This window comes from Pelodiscus sinensis, chromosome 24 (genome assembly GCF_049634645.1).
Source record: "Pelodiscus sinensis isolate JC-2024 chromosome 24, ASM4963464v1, whole genome shotgun sequence".
Taxonomy (NCBI): Eukaryota; Metazoa; Chordata; order Testudines; family Trionychidae; genus Pelodiscus; species Pelodiscus sinensis.
Genome location: NC_134734.1, coordinates 9,942,284 through 9,963,474, shown reverse-complemented (window position 1 = coordinate 9,963,474; position 21,191 = coordinate 9,942,284). Strand labels below are relative to the sequence as shown.

General features: G+C 54.7%; 1 protein-coding gene across 1 annotated transcript; it reads left to right on the top strand.

Annotated features, from left to right (window-relative positions):
- The first annotated feature begins 9,005 nt into the window (after positions 1-9,005).
- Positions 9,006-18,041, top strand: ATP1B2 (ATPase Na+/K+ transporting subunit beta 2). Its single transcript, XM_006112138.4, has 7 exons — positions 9,006-9,258; positions 13,829-13,957; positions 14,293-14,397; positions 15,545-15,750; positions 15,867-15,923; positions 16,989-17,087; positions 17,340-18,041. Exons 1-7 carry the CDS (start codon positions 9,147-9,149, stop codon positions 17,502-17,504), a joined length of 873 nt encoding a protein of 290 aa, XP_006112200.1. The 5' UTR covers positions 9,006-9,146; the 3' UTR covers positions 17,505-18,041.
- Positions 18,042-21,191: the final 3,150 nt, after the last annotated feature.

Below are 21,191 nucleotides of genomic sequence, written 5' to 3'. Positions count from 1 at the left end.
CGCTTAGTTTGAACTAGATAAACCTCATTTTACGAGGACTAAGCCTAGTTCGAACTTACTAGTTCGAATAAAAGGGTGTGTAGCCCCTTAATTCGAACTAGTGGGAGGCTAGCCCTTCCCAGCTTGCCCTGGTGGCCACTCTGGCCAACACCAGGGAAACTCGTCTGCCCCCCTCCCGGCCCCGGACCCCTTAAAGGGGCACAGGCTGGCTACGGTGCCCGTGTCAGGTGCAAGCCTGCCAGCACCCAGCTAGCAGACCCTGCACCTGGCACGGCTCGAGCCAGCCACCCGATGCCCCCCAGCCCTCCCCCTCTTCCCGGGACCAGGCTGGCAGCTCCCGGGAGCTTGCCCGGGACCGCAAGAGGCGGGCACCCACCTGGGCTAGTGCGGACATCGTGGACCTCGTCCACGACCTCCGCACTAGGCACAGGAAAGTGGCCGTCTAGAGCACGAGAGCTGCCAGCCTGGCCACCCAGGAGCAGGTGTGCATGAAAATCAAGGTGGTCCAGTGAGACCCCCGACCCTGAGCCCTAAGCTTACAATGGCCGTACTGGGTCAGACCAAAGGTCCATCTAGCCCAGTAGCCTGTCTGCCAACAGCAGCCAACCCTAGGGACCCTGGAGGGGATGGACCGAAGACAGTGACCAAGCCATTTGTCTCGTGCCATCCCTCTCCAGCCTTCCACAAACTTTGGGCAGGGACACCACTCCTACCCCCTGGCTAATACCACTCCATGGACCCAACCTCCATGACTTTATCTCACTTCTCTTTAAACTCTGTTCTAGTTCTAGCCTTCACAGCCTCCTGCAGCAAGGAGTTCCACAGGTTGACTCTTTGCTTTGTGAAGAAGAACTTTCTGTTACTAGTTTGAAGCCTGCTACCTATTCCTTTCCTTTGGTGTCCTCTAGTCCTTCTATTATGGGAACTAATGAAGAACTTTTCTTTAAGCACCCTCTCCACCCCACTCCTGCTTTTATAGACCTCTATCCTATTCCCCCTCAGTCTCCTCTTTTCTAAGCTGAGAAGTCCCAGTCTCTTTAGCTTCTCTTCATATGGGACCTGTTCCAAACCTCTGATCATTTTAGTTGCCCTCCCCTCTCCCACCTCCTTTTCCCAGTCTCCCCGAGTTTTGTTCAATAAAGAGAGATTCTATTTTTGACCACACGTTTTCTTTATTTTGAACATCAGGAAGGGGGGCTAGGGAAGGGTAAGTGGAAGGAGGTGAGGGAGCCCCCGATGGGGAGGACTGGGCTGGCTCTGCAGGCTTCTGGGGGTGGAAGCTCTCCTGCAGCCCCCCAATTGTCCCCTCTCCCCAGATGGCAGCCTGCGGCAAGTGCAGCCGGTCTGATGGCCGAGTGCTGTGATGTGCCCAGTGTGGGCACTCAGGGCACTCCAAGACAGGACTGCTTTGCAAGCGGGGCACCCCTGAGAACTGTCTGTCCGGGGTGGGGGTCGGGTCCCTTTAAGCACAGCCCTCGGCTAGCCTGAGGCAGCAGCTCCACGCTCTAAGTCCTCATCTGATGCCCTGCCGGCACTGCTTCCGGCCATCCTTAACCCCGGTTCAGGGTCCACTTAATGTGGACATGCTAGTTCGAATTAGCAAAACGCTAATTCGAACTAGTTTTTTAGTCTGGATGCGTTAGTTCGAATTAGCTTAGTTCTAATTAACTAATTCGAACTAAGTTAGTTCGAATTAGCGCTGTAGTGTAGACATACCCTTGCTGAGTACTTCCCACTGACTTGCATGTGTTTGTAGCTATGTGCAGCCTATATTTGCACAGTTTGCATGTGAGATTGTTTGTGTGTTGTTTGCATCTTTCTCTGTGGATTCATATATCTGTATACATGTACACGTGTGCTTGTATTTTCGTGTCTCTGTGCACGTCTGTCTGTTAGCATGTGCTCAGTGTTCCAAAGCATGTGTTTTAGTAAAAGTGTGCTTGCCTTGAGTGCATGTGTGTATCTGTGTGCTGACACACTTGTGCACAGGATGGAGCTATTTATAGCGTGCATACACACACATATGCAGGTGTGGAAATACCTCCAGTGTACATGCACATGTAACATGGGCGTGTTTGTGCGCAGCACACATGCACATACATGTGTCCTGATCCGTTTGCAGCATGCACACACACACACACACACATGGACATGTCCATATTCAACACACACGTGTCCATGTGTGAACATTTATCAGTGAGCTTCAGCCTTTTCCAGCTACCCAATCACACTGTGCACCCCCAAAATCTCCATGAGCCAAATGGAGGCTGGGGAGGGAGTGCGCAGGATGGAGGGCCTGGTTCTCCTGGAATTCACTATGGCCTGTCCCCTCTCCAGTGGCTGTAGGTGTCACTTCGGTACCTAGCAGATCTCATGGGGGACAAAAGGGAATCCAAAGCTCTCTTAATCTGTGATGCATGTAAGCCGATTTCATGGCCACAAGCGCAGTTCACACGAGGAGCCCTCCCCATGGCTAGGCTATCACAGGTCCAGAGGAGGCAGGGGTGGGGGCAGGAAAGAGGGGACCCCCAAAGCTAGATACTGATGAAGATCTGCCCCCTCATATGGGTCATGGAATGGAGGGGGACCCCCTTACTCTATAGCACCCAAGCACTCCACACAGACTGGGGCCCCAAAGCTGGCTCATACTGACATGCGGGGGGACACAAATGGCAGTTAGTGACCAAATTACAGAGCACTCCAGCCCCAGGTATTTCCCCAGCTCCCCACAGCCTCCACCACCCTATTCTGCCCAGAAAGACCTCCTCTCCCCCCCTCCCCTTCCTCATGGCCACCTCCCCATGCCTCTCCCACAGCCCCCCTGGCCTTCCTCCACAGAGACCTCCCTATCCCCACCTCCCCACAGCCATTTCTCCCTGTGCCTGCCCCACATTCCCCTGTCTTCTCCATTCAGAAACATCCTCTTCCCCACCCCCACAGCCATCTTCCCCCGTGTTTGCCCCATAGCCCCCTGTCCTCCCAGCGCAGAGACCTCCCTCACTCCCTCTTACCCACCACTCCCTTCCCCCATAGTCCCTTTCCCTCCTTCACTAACCTTCTACCTGACCCACCCTCCAGAGCCCCTTCAGCCCCAACTCTCCACTCTCCCATGGACCACCCCCTCCTCCCATCCCCTGATTGCCCCCCATGGTTCACCCCTCCCCCACCATTCCAGCCACCCCTCTCTTCATCCACCTGTTAGCCCATTCCCTGCTGCCCATGCTCTCTTAAAGGAGCACCCCAGTGTAGTGAGGAGGGGCAGACAGCAATGCAAAGACAAACCCCACACTCCCCATACCTGCCCCAAGGTGGCTCCCCACATGGGACTTACGGCTCGTGCTCAGCCAGAGGGGGGGCTCTGTCCGGGGATCTGGCTGCCCCCTGGGGTTCAGTCCACGCTGTCCGGCCAGGCCTGAGTGCTGGGCATTTCCCCTTCCCCCCCGCCCCCAGCCACCGCCTGCGCCCGACTCTGGGAATTAGCCCAGGGGCCAGGCAATCTGCCCGGGGCTTCATTAGCGCCCCAGATTAGCTCCCACAGGCCCCAGGGCCTGTCAAAGGCCATTAGCCAAATCCCTTCTGCCCAGCTTTGGGGAATCAAAGGGCACTGGCCAGCCCAGCAGGGACAGTAAACACCCCCCAGGAGAGACCTCAAGAGTCCTGGCTCCCAGCCCACTGCTCTAACCTACCAGCCCCCACTGCTTTCCTAGAGCCTGAGTTCTCTCCCTGGGGGGTGTTGCCCATGAGTGCCCAGGAAGGGGGCAGGGCCGGCTGATGTGCTGATAGGAGAGGGCAAATTTGGGGGTCCCACCTTGCTATGATGGGGGGCAGTTCCACCCTCCCTACCCAGAACCCCCAGGCCCTCCATATCCCTCACCCCTGTCTGCCCCTGCAGCTCTGGCTGGGCGCAGTTCTGCCCTTCACCACCAGAGGGCACTTGAGCACAAGAAGCCTCCTAATGCACCTGCCCAGGAAAGACCTGTTCTGGTGGGGGGGGGGGGGCAGCGCGCTGGGCTTCAGCTGGCCCTGGGACTGCCTGGACCGAGCCAGTGCCTGGAGCAAACTAGCGCTAATAAAAGCAGCTGGGAGCCTGAGGGGATGCCACTGTCCTCCCTCCCCTGGCAGCCTATAAGCCCAAAAGAACCCAGGAGTCCTAGCTCCCAGCCACCTCCCTGGCGCTAACCACTAGCTTTCACTCTGCTTTGCAGAAAAATATGTCACTGACTCTTTGCCCTGAGCCAGCAAATGTTTAATCTCTGTCTTATCTGGTGGAGTGACTCCTGACTGGCACCAGGTTAGTGAAGGGGAACCAGTCCCAGTGCAGTTGCCCCTGGTTTACACCAGGAAATATTAAATCCAGCTGCAATCTGGGGCACACGGAAGGGCCCTGGCTTTGTTTGTCTTGCCACAGCCCTATGGGATGGCCTTTCAGTCCCAGGCCTCTGGGACAGATCTCCCACAATCCAGATCTGGCTTGAAGAATCTGGGTCCAGCTGGGCCCAGAGTCAGCAGCATCAGGCCCTGCCTGCCTGAGAATGAGGGCAGAGAGGTGGGCGAGGTTGTGGGACCTAGCCCAGCCAGATGCTCAGATCAGGCCCCTGCTGCTGGCACTGTGAGACCTACCAAGCTGGCCAGTCCAATGCGACATGTTCCCTCTTCAGTCTTCAGCTAGGGTTGCCAGGTGTCTGGGTTTGAAAGTATTTGAGCTTTCTGTTTGGGAAACAAATTGAGAAAATATAAATGAGAAAATATAAAAGTCTAGTATGTTCTAAATAATATGCAGTGTAGATTGTGATGTAATGTCAAGTGTGCCTGGTATTTTTGTTGAAACCATCTGGCCACCCTAATTCACTTCACCTCCCTCACGCCCCTCCAAGCCAGGGACAGAACTCAGGAGTCCTGGCTCTTAGCTCCTCTGTACTCTAATCACCAGCCTCCACTGCCCTTTCAGAGCTGGAGTGAAATCCCAGGAGTCCTGAAACCCAGCCCCCCTGTTCTACCTTGTCAGCCCCAACTACCTTCTCAAAGCCAGGGAGAGACAGCAGGAGCCTAGGTTTCCAGCCCTCCTGCTCTAACTACTAGCTCCCACTCCCTCTGTAGGCTGGCTGATCCATGCCAGCCAGGGAGACAGACTGGACTTTACCCCCCTTAATCCGAAGGCCACTGAGGCCAACCCCTCCCTTGGACACACACCCAACCTTGCGACATTGGGCCATTTATTGTGACTTTGTTTTTCAGAGGGTTTTTGAAGGGGGACTGTGTTGGAGAGGTCCCCTGGGGCTGTGAGAACTACTTGCCAGGCCTTGCGTCTGGGGTGCTGTCTTGTCTGACCACAGCCCCCACAATCAGGGGTCAGCCCCCACAAACTCCTCCAATACACCACCCTTCTCCAAAAGCTTTCCCATCATATCCCCTGAGAAGGCCTGGGAGCCAAGATTCCTGAGTTCTCGCTCAGAGCTCCCCCCAATTCATTGCATCCCCCAAACTCACCAAGATACCCTGAATGGTCCCCCCCGCAAATTCACCCCCAAAGTTCTCCAAGCTCCCTCCTGGTCACCCCTGACCATTGCAAACCTGTTCCTGAAACCTGCCCCGGACCCTTCAAACTCCATCTGAGCCATTGGAAAAACTCCGCTTACCAACCCCCTGGACTTTCTATCCAAATCATGAGGGAACCCCACCCTACTTCAAAATGTGACTTCCCATAGACACCACTGATCTTCCTGAACCTTCAGTCCCAAATCTGAATCTCACCCCCTTTAAGATCCCTGAACCCGGAGCAGCTATCTAGATCTGGTACCCCAAAATACCAGCTGCACCCCCAAACCCCACTGGAATAGCATGCCAGCTCCCTGCCTAGTGAGCCACGCCAAGAATCTAGGGCAACCTTGCTTGCCGTGGTGGAATGCAACCAATCCGGGCGGGATGGTGGCTGGGCCCTGAGGTTGGGCTCCGGGCATCTCACCTGTCTTCCCCATAAACCGGCTATTTCCAGCTGGCTGAATCACTTGGCAGGAAAGGGGTGTTGTTTGCATCGTATGCTGGGTCAGTGCCGGTCCTGCCCAGGAACCTGGCTGAGGGGTGAGTACAAGTGGAAAAGATGAGTGGTCTTCAGGCAGCCTCTCATTACCCCAGTTTCGCAGTTGGGGAAATTGAGGCACAGAGAAAGGGCAAGATGTGCCCAAGGTTATGCAGTGAGTCAGGACAGAGCTACAATTAAAAACGAGGTGTCCTGGCTCCCAGCCCTCCCCACCCTCTCTAATCCACTAGAATCCCAAGGTCAGAGAGAGAACTCAGGAGTCTTGGCTCCAAGTTTCCCTGTTCTAACCAACAGCCCCCGCTCTCCCCCCAGAACCAGGGGAGAATCCAGGGGATGTCCTGGTTCCCAGCCCCTACCATTATGCCACATAGTTCAGTGTAGGATGGATTGACCCAGTTCCCTCTTTCCCCAGTGGGTCAGCAGCTCCCAAGGCCACTTATAGGGCGGGTCAGTTTCTTCCCCACGCAACTGGGTCAAATGCCAAGTGTCTGACTCCCTGTAATTCAAACTGGTATGTTCTTGTCCCGCCCCTCCCTCATCCTAGGGGCCACTGGGCCCACTCCGCTCCCAGAGCCAGGGAAGGAACCCAGGAGTCCTGGCTCCCAGTGTGAGTCCCATCCTATAATGGGATCAAAGGGTGGTTGAGTACTGTTACTATCACTCACATGCTCCCTGCTCCACAAGGGAAGGGGTCAGGAAAGCCTGTTCACCCGCCACCCAGACTTTGGAGGGTGACTCTCTCCCCAGGCACTTCCTCTCCCTAGGCACTATCTCTGGGGGGAAGGGGAGGGAGGTGGGCATAAAACCCAAGTATCCGGGGTGGGTGAAAGGGGGAGGGGGAAGGAGACAAACCCAGGTGTCAGGAGAGGTGGAGGAGAGAGGCTAGAACCCAAGCAGGGTAGTGGGTGGAACGAGAGGCTAAGTACAAAGGGGGGTACAGAGACCCAGATCTGCATATGGGGATGCAGGGGAGAGATAGGACCCAGGGGTCCAGATACAAGAGTTAGAAACTAAATGTCCATGATAGGGGGAAGCGGCTGTATGTGACTGAACCTAGAGGTCTGGAGGCTGAGGGAAGGGAGGACATAGAAACCAGGTGTCCGGGTAATAGGATGAAACACAGCTGTAGAAGCTAGTGGTTGGAGCCAGAGGGTGTGGGAAGGAGCCAGGACTCCTGGGTTCTCTGGGAGGGGAGTGGGGTCTGGTAGGTTAGAGCAGAGGGTTCTGGGAGCCAGGACTCCTGGGTTCTCTACCCAGCTAGGGAGGCACTAGCTGTGCCAATGTTATTGTTTGGCTGCAGGGGGAAGTGAGAAAAGGGCTATGATGGAGGGCAGGGGACAGCTGGGGACAGGGAGAACCAGGGTGCATTTGTCCCAGGCTGCCGTCAATCCCTGCTGAGCCAGTGGCTGCCCCACAGCTGGCTGGACCAGTTGAACTAGTTTGGGAAAAGGAACCGGGTGCTGAGCACTTCCTGGTTCTTTGCTCCAGCTTACTGTGGGGGGTGGGAGAGAGGACAGCAACACACAGATACCCCTCTCCACCAGTCCCCCAACTTACAGACCACCTCAACTCCCATCCATTTCCACACACAATGGCTGGGAGCCAGGACTCCTGGGTTCTCTCCACAGCTCTGGGAGGGACATGGGGGGAGGGGAGTCACGGAGCTAACTCCCTGCATGACCCTAATAATAAATCTTTAGCCCCCAACTTCATCTCTTCTGTGACCACACCTCCTAGCCAACAAAGTCACATCCCTTTCCTGGGCCATACCCATGCACTGCAAGACTTGCCCCCTTAGCTAAAGGATCCCCATGTCCCCTGTTTCTACCAACCCCCTCGCTCCCCGGTCCCATGGGCAGGAGATGAAGGGCAAGCCATGGATGCATTCTGCCCCACCCCTGAAGGGAGAGGGGACCCTTGGCAAAGCTTGGGAAGATCCTGGCTACACTACAATGTGATGAACCCTTCCCCCTGTTCCCCTGCCCCCACTGAAATCTAAGGGCTGTGCCCTGGGAGGAATGGCAGATTGCACCAGACCTCAGCGTGCAGATGGTGGGAGGGGCAGAGGGGTGTCTGTGGGAAAGAAAGGATGCATGGGGATGGGGGGGGCACTACTGGCCCCAAGCGTGCCCTGTCCTCAGCCTGTTGGGAGCCTCTGTGCACCCCCCTTCCCCCCATGCAGGTCGTGTCCTTCAGCACTGAATGGGCCCCGTTTGACAGCCCCGATCTTATCTGGCTCCTCTGTCGGCATCTGCTCATTAGTGGCCAGAGCTGGCAGCTGGCAACAGGCCAAGCCTCAAGGACAGAGCTGGGAAGGGGGGGGGATCTGGGGTGCTGACCCCACAGACCATGCTGTTCTGCACAACCAAATGGTTTCCCACATCTGCCCCTCCCCTGATGCCATCCACCCTCCCCTACAACCACCTAATCCCATATGCCTCCCACCATCCATCCATCCATCCACCCACCCACCTACTCACTCACTCACTCACTCTGCCTGCCTGCCTGGCCTTAGTCTCAAGGGTGGGTCAGGTGAGGAGTGTCTTTGATGGCCACTCCATTTCTTCAACCTGTGACTACCTGGTTCTTTGTTGCATTTGTAGCCCACTTCACTGACTGACTGTCTGTCTGTCTGTCTGCCCCATCCATCCCCCCTCTCTATCCCAGACACTTCTCTATCTATCTATCTATCTATCTATCTATCTATCTATCTATCTATCTATCTATTCCCCCACCCCAGAGGGCAGCCCCTTTTCCTTACGGGGGAGGGAAGGGGAGACCTCCCCTCCACACACACACACACACACACACATTAAGCCCCGCCCTCTGACTGGCCGCAAAACCTGAATGAGCAACTGGGCCCCGGGAGAGCTCATTTGCATATGCACGAGGGGCAGGGCCTGTGGAACGAGATAAATAGCACCCCCCCAGCCGGCCGCTACCGCTGCCTTGCCCTGCTCATCAGCTGCGGAGCCGGCATCTCGCTGCTGTAGCCGCAGTCTCAGGCCCCCCCCCCCCCTTTCTCTCTCGAACAGGGGATCTAGGGCTCCTTGCTCCAGTTCTTCTCGCAGCCAGCGGACCCCCCACCAGTCCTGCCGCAGCTCTCACCATGGCCATCGAGAAGGAGAAGAAAACCTGCGGGCAACTCATGGCGGAGTGGAGGGAGTTTGTGTGGAACCCCCGCACTCACCAATTCATGGGGCGCACCGGCACCAGCTGGGGTACGTGGCCGGGGGACGGGGAGTGTGAAGCGCTGGAGAAGGGGGGCGGCCTTGACGGGTGGTTAGCTCCCGAAAAGCTGGGCATCTGTGTAGGGGCTGGGGGGGGGGGGGGGGCGCTGATGTAGCGGGAGGAATTGGTGGTCGCTAGCAGGAGCCCTTAAAAAGAGGGAGAGTTGGGGGCACAGATATAGCGGGAGAAACTGAGGGGTCCCTAACAGGAGCTCTTAACCCTCTCCCAACCCCTTCCTTTTTTCTAGGGGAATAACGGGGTGTCAGGCACGGGAATTTTGGGGTGTCATGGACTAGCCCTACAAGGAAGGCGATTTGGGGGAGCTATAGATTTGGAGAGGATGGGAAGTATCATTGGATTTGGGGAAGGCTGGGGGCTCATAATTGCCTTAAAATGGAGGTGGTGACTAGAGTGGGGGCTATGATCTAAGCCCCCCAAAATGGTACCTCTTTCGGGGTGTTTTATGGGAGGCAAATGGTCACAGGCTGGGGGCCCCCCAACATGGATTTTCTAGTGGGGGCACTTGAATAGCTCCCTAGAGGGTGGTTGGGTAGTTAAGGGAGGTACATGCCCCACATTGATTCCTCAAAAGAGGATTATGGTGGGGACAGAAATCAGGCAAATAATTTATTGGTTGTTGAAATGGGGGGGGGGGGGCTGGCAGGGGGATATGGGATGTCTTTGGGTTAGGCAGTGGGGGTTTTCCTTCATCCCAGGGAAGAGGAGTGGATGTGGGGCTAGGATTCCCCTGGAGAGGAGGCAGGAAAAGGGGGCAAAGAAAGGGTGCATGGGAATATGGGAGAAAGCAAGGCAATGGGGTGGGGGTGAGGGTCAGTTGGACTGACTCAGGTTGGACCCAGGTCTAGGATTTGGGGGGGGGAGGGTGAAGAAGCAAATTTTGGAGGGTGAGAGTGTGTATGGGGGGCTTTGTTCCCTGTGCCCCCCCCCAAATCAGGCTGTTGTTTATGCGGTACCGGGGGGAGTTGAATTTGCTGGAGGATGGAAAAGGGACATAACAGGATGGCCTCTCAGATGGGGATGTAGAGAAGGGGCTGGAGGCATAGGGCTACATAAGGGGCAGGAGCTGTGGGGGTTGGGTAATCCCCCCTCTGTCTCTTCCCCCCCCCCCCCCAGTTACAGAGCGCTGCGGCTGGGAAACTAGGTCAGTCTGCTTTCTGTAGGAGCTGGGCGAGTCTTAGTCGTTTCCCCCTCCCCGTCTGTCAATACAGAGCCACCCTTCCCCCTCCCACCCCAAGTCTGTCAACACAGAACCCCCACTCCATACAGAGGGGTATTTTGGAGTGGGGCTTTTTGTAATGAAGTAAGGGGGGAAAAATCCAGGATTGACCCTTCACCTCCAAAATTAGCACCCCTTTATTGCCCCCCGATTTCTCCCATGGCTCCCCCACTTCCCTGTACAGCTGCTTCCATCCCCTGGCTAGCTTTGTCCCCTCCACTTTGCAGAACCCTCCCTTCCTGTCTGCAATGGCCCAACACTGCCTCCACCCCAACAAAGATGGGGAGGTAGTGGAATATAGGGGAAGTAGAGGAAGTTGCGAGGGGGCCTAGATATTGATGCTCCCACCCCCCAGAGCGGGTTCCCCACTCTGGCTGTCTTGATTGGACTAGGGTGCAAAGGGCAGGCTTGGGGATGGGGGGGTTGGCTGGGGATTCACCATTAATCCTGGTTTAGAGTCACTGTGTAAAGCAGCACTCCCCGCTCATTACTACAGCAGGTGGCTGGGGGGGGGGTGCTGGGTTCCCATCTTGCTTTGGCTGGGGGAGACATCTTGGCTTTTTGCATTTGCAGTGGCTGGTGGAGAGCTGAGGATGAGGTGGAGAGGGGCTGGGTGAAGGAGGGGCTGTCGGGGGGGGGGGGTTGATAGGGATGTGGGGGCAGTGAAGGAAGGGGGAGTGGGGGAAAAGAGGTATGTGGGGGGCAGGCAGAGAGGCAAAGGAATGGGGGGCAGGTGGAGGATTATGGTGGAAAGGGGAGGGACCTGGAGGGCCAAGCTTGGAGTGGTGGGGGGCCTTGGGATGGCTGGCAGAGGGTAAGATGTGAGGTGACATTAACTCTTCCCCTGCTCTCTTCTGGAATCACAGTCCAACCCAGACAACCCGCCCTCCCCCATCCCCACTGGTACTTGTTGCCCGCTCTGTGGCCTGCCTCTGCCAGTCCCTGGGCTAAGGGGCTTTGAGCCGCCATTTGGGCTGACTACAGGCCAAGGGTTTTGTATGTGGGTTAGGGTAGGAGCCCTCTACCTCACCTCCCTCCCCCTGGGGTTCAGGTGCAGGCAGCATTTACACTGGGCAGCATTAGCCATGACTGCATTTCAGGTTACTCTGGATTTACTCCTGGGGGTAGCTGGGAGCAATAGGTCACTCTCCAAACTCCATTATCTTTGGAGTCATGTTATCTACTCTGGATTTACACCTCCAATTGAAGGGGCTACTTTTGGTGTTGGTCACCTCTTGATTTGCACTAGGGTTACTACAGATTTACATCTGCTCCTCTGGATTTACATCCTGCCCATGCTCAGGTGTGCTGTAGGGGCTGGAAGTTGGCTTGGGTTTGCACCAGGGAGTAGCTGAAGGTGGAGAGGGCAGGTACTGTGGAGAGAGACTTGTATGTTTACAAAGGGGTTAGTCTGGATTTACACTGGGAATACTTAAGGGCAGCTCCCTGATGCTCCCCATTTTCAGATATTTTTCAAGTTTGCTGCTGGGTTACTTGGGATTTCCACCAGGAAGAGCAGAGGGATCCGTTGCCCTCCCCCATCAGATTTACGTTGGGGTTTCACAGGCTAGCTCAGAGCTACGCTGTTTTCTCTCACTTTTGGGTTTACTCCTGGGGAGGACAAGGGCTAATCTTCCTCCTCTTTAGGGTTACATCAGGATTACTCTGAACTTGCACCAGGAAGTAGCGGGGGAGTAGAGGGCTGATTATCAACCCCTTTAGGTTTACACCCAGGAGTATGTTGGAACTAGCCTCTGTTCTCTCACCTTCGGGTTTCCTTGTGGAGTCCTTTGGGCCTCTCCCTAGAGGGGAGCTGAGACTTGCGAGCTCAAAGGCAGAGTGGTTGTTGAAGGCTGGCCATGGGGCTGTGCCAGGGATTGGAACAGGAGAGCGTTGGAGGTGGGGATGAGGGGGGCAATCTCGCCCATGGCTTTTCTGGTGTCCCAATTGCCCTCCTCCTAATCCGTGGGGTTCTGCACAGGGGGTCCCAAAATGGCCTCAAGATACATAGCTGAGGCAAAGTGTGGGACTGGGCTCTGCTAGTGAAGGTGCTTTTTAGGGTTTAGCTGGGGGTAAGGGGTGGACCTGGGGTGCATTGGGGAGTTTATGGGGGTACCCTGGCTAGGGATGCCAGATGGTTTCAACAAAAATACCGGACATCACATCACAATGCCATTACATCACAATCTACATTACATCTTATTTAGAAAATACAGACATTTCTATTTTCTCAATTTGTTTCCCAAACAGAAAGCTCAAATACTGGACTGTCAGGTTCAAAACTGGACACCTGGAAACCCTAGGAGGGTACAGGAGGGAGGGGTAGATCTGGGGGTGCTTTGAGGGTGCATGAGGTACGTGGCTGGGGATGCAGGGGGGGTGGGGTGGATCTGGAAGTCCAGTGGAAGGTGCTTGAGGGTATCATCACATCCCTGCTCCTCTGCCCCCATGTCTACTCTCTCCCTTCATCCGTACTCCTTCCTGCCTCTCCCAGTGAGGGAGGATTGAGGGATCTGACCCACTGAGTCTGAGGAAGGCACAGATCCCAGTGCCTGGAGGGGGAACATCCTGCACCCCCTTGCTATGTGAGCTGGGGGACATATTGGTGTTCTCCTCTCCCCACTGGGGACCCCAGGTCCCTCTCTCCCTCCATGCAAGAGTTGTCCTGTAGGGTTAGACTGTGTTGGGGGAAGGTACCCCCTGCTTATTAGAGAATGGAGGGGCTGGGAGTCAGACACCTGGGTTCACTATCCAGAGCCAAGGAGAGGGGGCTGGTAGTTAGAGCAGAGGGGTTGGGAGCCAGGACTTCTGACGTCTAATCCCCATCATGCCCCATCCAGTCCTTGCAGCCCCCCCATTTCTCAGGCTCCCCTAATTTCTACTCCCCCATGGCAGGATGCCCCCCAAACCTTTTACCCCACCTGGGAGAACCACCTATCCTGGGAGGCCTGTACTGGGGAAATGACTGGGTATGTGCCTCTCTTGCCCACAAGCCAAATGCTGCTGGATGGACTCCCCCCCCCCCCCCCCCCCCCCCTCCCCCCACACACACACACACACACACACACACAATTCCATTCATCTCCTGCCTAATTGACTGGAACTGGGCCAGCCTGGGAATGTGAGGGGGAGAGGCAGAGAGGACAAAGGGGGACCCTGAGGTATGGGGCGTCTGGCTGGAGGGGCAGTATGGAAGGGGTGCAGGTGTCCACCAGAGGGTGGGTGGGATGAGATCCAGGAATGATGTTGGGGGCAGGATTTGGGGAGCACAGGAGAGCTCCCCCTCATGTAGGCTGTGCTTAACCCCCTATTTCTTCCCCCAGCACTGATTTTGTTGTTCTACCTGGTGTTCTACGGCTTCCTCACTGCACTTTTCACACTCACCATGTGGGTCATGCTGCAGACGGTGGACCCCTACATCCCCAAGTACCAGGACCGCCTCTCTGTGCCTGGTAAGGTCCCTGGTATAGGGAGGCACCTGGGTGGGAGGGAAGCAGCGCGCTAACGCCCCCCTCACTGCTCTGGGTTCCCTGTTCAGACATAACCCAATTGTGCCATCCTGGCAGGGTTGTGTCCTGTTGTGGAAGGGGGAAGTCCCTCCTCTTTTGGACACGTGTGTAAGCCCCCCCTTTCTGAACATATGTGGGCAAGAGCTGCACACTCGTGCATGTGCCCCTCCCATCACAGGCATCTGGATGTGTTGGTGAAATTGGGGGAGGGGCTAGAAGGGCTAGAACTGCCCCTCCAAATTGCCCCCCTCAGTATTCTCCCCCCGCCACCCCTGTAGGGATGATGATCCGCCCCAAGACGGACACCCTGGACGTGACCTTCAATGTCAGCAACACGGAGACCTGGGATGATTATGTCAAGATGCTCAATGACTTCTTGGAGCGTGAGTTGGAGGCTGCAAACCCCATCTCCCCTTCTGTGGATGAACCCCAGCAGCCCTATCTGGTCAGGAGATGGGGATGGGAGGAGAGGAGATGCAGGTCCACATGGAGTTCTGGTTCCATCCAGCAAGGTGGAGGGGCTGGATGGCTTCCAGTTGTAGGTTGCCCTGAGCATGGGGAAGTGGGGTGACCCTTTGGGAGGGGAACAGGGGAAGGTGGATGGATTTGGAGGGATAGAGGAGCACTTTTTGAGGGCTAATGGGAAGAGGGGAGAGGCAGATGGCGCGTGAGGGAGAATTTCAAGCCTGGGTAGATTTGTTTTATTTTGGAAGGGATGTTTGGACTTGGGGGAGGGGAGAGCCAAATTTGAGGTAGGCACCTGGCCCTTGATCATGGCCAACCCATCCTACTGAGGATACCCATTTAGCAACCTTCCCCCAGCATTGCATCTGGCTCTTGCAAACGGCCTCCTATATCCACATCGTGCCTTAGCCCATCTGTGCCTGATGGACCAGGGCCACAGAGAGGTAGGGTGCAGGAGAATGGCCAACTGCTGCCCCCTGGTGACCATCAACAGAGCCTGCAATCCCCATCAGGGCATGATTTAACCTGTGGAACTCTCCACCACAGTGTTTCCCTCAGAGCAGTAACTCTCACAGCCCCTCTCTTCCCCCATTCCCAAATGTTACCCTCTCCCTGCTCATCTGGGAGGGTGAATCTGGACCTCGGGTTTCGAGCAGCTAAGCAGCGTCCCAGACTGAGTTGGGAGGAGGGGGCGGGGAGTATGTCAGGAACAAATCTCATTGGTATTTTGGCTGTTGGTGGTGGGGGTAGACACACTGGTGGGTCAAAGCTCCCTCTAAGTTTTTCCATTGTTGGGCAGAATAAATTTTGTGTGCACTGAGGAATGTGCAGATGTGCTCCACCAATAGAAACGCACGCTGTCGGCTGTGAGCAGCTGTGGGCGCTCTGCTGGGTTGTACTTGAATCTCTGCTGGGTGGCTGCCATGTGCTCCGCTTGCAGGGAACGTTGCTGTGGGTGCGCTCAAAGGTGGTGAGAGGGAACAGGTGGGATACCAGGCTAGATGGGCCTGTAGCTCCTTTAATGCTAATGTGTACCCCCTTCTTCCTCCCTGTTCCCCTCCGCAGCCTACAACGACTCCATCCAGGTAGCCACCAACGATGTATGCCGCCCAGGGCGTTACAATGAGCAGCCGGACAACGGGGTTCTAAACTACCCCAAGCGGGCCTGCCAGTTCAACCGCACGTCGCTGGGCAACTGCTCCGGCCTCAGCGACCCCTCACACTATGGCTATGCCGATGGCCGCCCTTGCATCCTCATCAAGATGAACCGGGTAGGTGACGCGCAGGAGGTGGGCCTGGGCTTTGGGTTCGGAGGCCCTTCAAAAGTGCTTTTCAAAATTGGGGGGCCTCCCATATCCAGGCTGAACCCTCTTCTTACTCCTTTCAGGTCATCAACTTTTTTGCAGGGGCCAACCAGACCATGAACGTCACTTGTGCTGCGAAGGTGAGCCCCCCGCTGACCCTCTTCTTTGCTCCCACCCCTTTTCCCTCTATTGACTCTTCTTCCTTCTCGCTCTCTCCGGCTGGTCCTGCCCACAGAAACCTGTTTCCAAACTTGAGGCGGTAAGGGACATGTCTGAGTAGTGGGAGATCCCCAAATACATACCCCATCCCCAGCTTATAGCACACCTGTCCCCACCCTGTAGGAACTGGGGGAGCCCTGTGCTGAATTGATCCTCATGATTCTGGCTGCACCTCAATTTGAGATGGCCCCTTAAATGCACCTTGGGAGCAGTTAGACAGACACCCCCCCCAAGAACTGCACTCCAATCTTGGATAATTCAACTGCTACGTGATCTGAGAGCCCTCCCAATTCCCTGCACCCCCTTAGTTCCCATCCACACAGCAGTAAATGGCTTAGCTGATCCTCCTGAAAATCTGCACCCCAATCTTAAATAAATCCCACTTGTACCACAATCTGAGCTCCCCAAAACTGCACCCCTTTTAGTTCCCAGCCAGAGCAGTAAGTGGCTTAGCTGATCTCTTCCCCTCCCTCCCCCACCATAAAATCCCCAGCATGCTGATCTTGGATAATGCCCAACAGCACCCTGATCTGACTCCCTCCCCAAATTCCCTGCACCCCCTTAGTTCCCAGAGCTGCAAATTTCCTGACTAGCAGCACCCTCTCTCTCAATCACTGATTCACTCATTTCATCTTGCTCTCCTCCGCCTTCCGGCAGCTGAACCCCGAAATGTGGCACGCAGTAAGGACAGGAAATGGGGTCTTGGGGAGAGGCTCAGGGCTTGGCAATATGCAGGCTGTTGGCTGGTGGCTAGGAAAATGAAGGAGGGGTGTACCAGAGTGAGGGGGGGGTTCTCAGGTGGGAGGGGGTTGAAATGAAGGGCAGAGTGGGTGGAGAGGGAGGCTAAGGTTGGGAGGATGGGGAGGAAGCTAGGGGAGGATTTTTTTGTCATCTCCTCCCAATGCGAATGCATGGGGGGGAAGTGGGAACAGGTTGGAGCAGTCTGGGTAAATCCTAACCTTTCCCCCTAACCCCCGCCCCCTCAGAAAGAGGAAGATGCACAGAAGCTGGGTGAGATGGCTATGTTCCCCCCTGGCGGCCACATCGACCTCATGTACTTCCCCTACTACGGCAAGAAAGTCCATGTGAGTGGGGGAATTCTGATGTCTGTCTGGGGGCAGCCTGTGCAGCATTGGGAGGCTGGGCCTGAGATCAGCTGGGGGAGTCTGTATTCTCTCCCTGGGCCTGGGAGAGAGTGGAGGCTTATGGATCACAGTGTGGGGGCTGGGAGGCAGGACTCCTGGGTTCTCTTTCCAGCTTCAGGAGGAGAATGGGGGCTGGTGGGTGAGAGCAGGACTCCTATTCTGGCCTACCCTTAACCCTGCCTCCACCTTTAGGTGAACTATACCCAGCCGATCGTGGCAGTAAAGTTTCTGAACCCAGAGGCCAACATGGACCACAACGTAGAGTGCAAGATCAATGCAGCCAACATCGCCACTACTGATGAGCGGGACAAGTTTGCTGGACGTGTGGCCTTCAAGATCCGGGTCAACAGGGACTGAGCCCCACCTTCCCCCCCCCCACCTCTCCTGGGGATCCATCCCCCCAGTGGGCAGGGCTTGCTGGAGGAAGAAGAACCTGTTTCCTAGGCAAAGAATGCCTGGGGCTTCACCCCTAGCATGTTCTGGGCGGGGCTTGATGGAGGAGGAGCCTATTTCATTGGCAGGGGATCCCCTGGGGAATTTTTTTGCGGTGGAGGAGGGGTTGCTTTGGAAATTGTCCTGTTGACAATCCTAGGATGACTAACCTGGCTCTTATGGCTGTTTTAGTGACCCTCCACCCCTCTTTGATTTTACCCCTCGCGCGCTCCTGAAATTTGCAGATTACACCGATGAGTCTGGTACCATCCACACACTCCCAAAAACCTTTGGAATGCTACGTTGCTTGATCTCTTCTAATGCCCCTTCCTTCCTTTTGGGGGGACACCTCAGAGCCTGTGACTCCCCTCTTTCCCTTGAAGTCCTATTGAGATGTTTCCTAATATAATAATAAATGTATATAGATATTTTTTATATATATATATTAAAAATTAAGGTATGTCCGCGTCCTCTATTTTTCCCACCATGCACCTTTTCTTGATCACCAATGCCTGCACCAGTTTTCTGTCCACCATTCCACATCCCTAAAATTTTTCTTGAGCTGGTAGCCCTTTTGTTTTCCTGAACTAGTAGGTGCCAAGTTGAGTAGGCCCCTTCAGTTCCATGGCCAACTGTGTGGCAGCTGTGGCCACTGTAGGTTAGGAAACAAAATGGCTGAACTGCCCTATCGTGGGATAGCAGCCACTGGATATGTAGACTAGGAATCGAAATGGCCACCATTCCACACTCAGTGAGATGACAAGTGTTGTCCATATTGGCAGTGAATCAAAATGGCTAAAAAATAGCTGTCAAATGGCAGCTATTTTGACTCCCTGATAGGGTTGCTAGGTGTCTGGTTTTGAACCAGACAGTCCAGGATTTGAGCTATCTGTTCAGCAAACAAAGAAAATAGAAATGTCTGGTAATTTCTAAATAAGATGTAGATTGTGATGTAATGTCAAGTGTCTGGCATTTTTGTTGAAACCATCTGGCAACCCTACTCCCTGACCTACAAAATAGACACAGCAGCCATTGGATGGGTGGGTCAGAATCAAAATGAATGTCACTGGCTGGGGAAATGTGGCCATTTTGTTTCTTAACCTATGTGGCAAAATGTCTGGAGCATGTGTGCTAGGAAAGAAAATTGCTGCTACTTTGGGCCTATGTTTGGCTACATCTGTGAAGAACAAAATGGTTGTTTTCCTCAGAGGCTATAGAAAGCCTTTGATGACCAGAGAGGCCATTTTGAGTCTTGGCATTCATGGCTGTGGAATGGTGGTCAACTTGGATTCCTGACCTCCATAGCTGAGGCTGCCATATTGGACTTGTGAACTGTAACTCCTGTAGCACCTCCTGAGTTGTACTCCTGAGTTGTACTACCAATGTGACCCCCTTCCTCCTCATAGGGTCTGTCTTCCTCTTTTAATGTACAGTTTGTTCTTAATATGTCTTCTCGCTTAATGCGGCATATGCACTGAAAAAACTTGTTCCTCCCCAGCATCCTGGGAAATCTGTTGCACCCTTAACTCTGCCCTTGAAACAGCTGATGCAAACTTTGCCTGTATTAGACTCCTGCTTGGTCTCTGCTCTTCTCTGCTGCTGTCCGTAAACCATTTTTGTTTTGGGTTCTGTTTTGTGTTTTTTGGGGAGGGGGGGAACAATTTCCTCTTTATTTTATTTTATTTTATTTTATTTTTTATTTTTGGAACTGGAAGTAACTTTTTAAAATTTAATTCCTTTCTCTCTCTCTGCCTCCATTTTCCTCATGCTGCATCCTTGAGAGATCACTGTATGAATGAATTAACTTAACTCCTTTGCTTTTTAACTTTTTTATTATTATTCTGGTTCATTTTTTATTTGCAGAATTATTTAATTGCCTGTATCAATCTACTATAAAAGATGAGGAGAAATAAAAAAAACCCACCCTTTTAAAAACTATATATGGTAATGCAGTGTTTAATTTTCAACATGGAGTATTTTAGAGCCAACAGAACTCACTGCAATCAGGTAGTTGGGGGTCACAAATGGGATATAAAAGTCAAAGTGCAACTATTACAGTAGCACTTAAGCTTCAGGAGGTAGCTGAGTTAGTCTGTACAGGATAAACTTAAACAACAAATAGTCTGGTAGCACTTTAAAGACTAACAAAACATGGAGATGGTATCATGAGCTTTTGTGGGCACAGCCCACTTCTTCAGATGAACTTCAGTAGCACTTAAAGTGGAGCCTAGTGTAATTTGTCTCTAGCCCTGGGGCCAGATATGGGGGATGGGACATGAGGCCTGTTGCCTTTAGGGAGCACTGGCTCCCATCCAGCGCCAAGTGAGGTATACTTTCCCCCTTGCTTTTTTTGTTTGTTTGTTTTCCAGTTTACAGGTTGGGAGCCAGGACTCCTGGGTTCTCTCCCTATCTTGGAGGGGAGGGGGACTGGTGTTTAGAGCTGGGGGGCTGGGAGCCAGGACTCTTGTGCTGTCTCCCTGGTTCTGGGGGGGGGGGGGGGGGGAGAGAAGAGGTCATCACAGCATGAGGGATAGATGTGGGGGGCTGGGAGCACAAACCTCCCCTCCTGTGTTTTCCCCCCAGATACTTTGCTGGGGGAGCATCCCCTGACATCCTGGGAGGAATTTTCTCCCCTAGTAACCTACATATTTTTTCCCTTGGGAGAATTTTATCTCTCTTCTCTCACCCCCCCCCCCCCCCATCTTTTTAATCCCACCTAGACCTGACAGATTGCTCTGTGATAATCTTCTTGGGCTGTGCAATGGCTCACTGGTTGATGTGGGGCCTGGGGAGAGTCAGGATCTGAGCTGTGGAGCCCTGTAGCTGGGGGTCCTGCCCCCTGCATTTATGAGGGGAAGGCCCAGCTGTAACAGGTACTGCATAGGCACAGCCAGACAGGGCCGGACTAAGGGGGGGGCTAGCTGGGCAGCTGCCTGGGGTGCTAACCTATGAGGGGCACCTGATTGAAGTGGTAAGGGGTGCTGTGGGGCTGCGCATGCACTGCGTGCCCGGGCCGGGGCAGCGGGTGTGCCGTGTGCCTGCTGCCCAGGGTGCAACTATGGCTAGGTCTGGTACAGCAGCCAGAGATGGTCCCTGCTGGGAGGGAGGCAGGGCTGGGAGCCAGGACTCCTGAGTTCTCTCCCTGGCTCTGGGAAGGGAGGGGGGGTTGGGGGGGGCATGACATCTGGTGTTTATTCACACTGTACCCAGGGGCCCTTACCCCCCACATCTCACTCTGGGGCTAGCTGGTGCCTCTCAGAGCTCTGGAGGGGAGAGCTGTTCTGGGGAGGTGCATGTGTCTGGGCAGGCTGCCCCAGTGTGAGAGGAGGGAGGGCATGGAGGTGCATTGTACTGCCGCCATGGGAAGGAACGTGGCCTCATGTGCCCCTGCTGATGCACAGCCAGGCACTGCCCAGCCTGGACCAGTGCCCAGCTTGGTGCCCCCCTCCCTGCTTGCTTAGTCTCCCTCAATTGCCCTGCCTCCCCAGAGCCCAGCTCCCTCCACCTGTCTCCCCTCCCATCATGCCCTTACTGCATGTTCCCACTCCCCTCCCAGAGCTGGGGAGAGAACCCAGCTCAGCTCCCAGCCCCCTAGTTCTAACCACCAGCCCC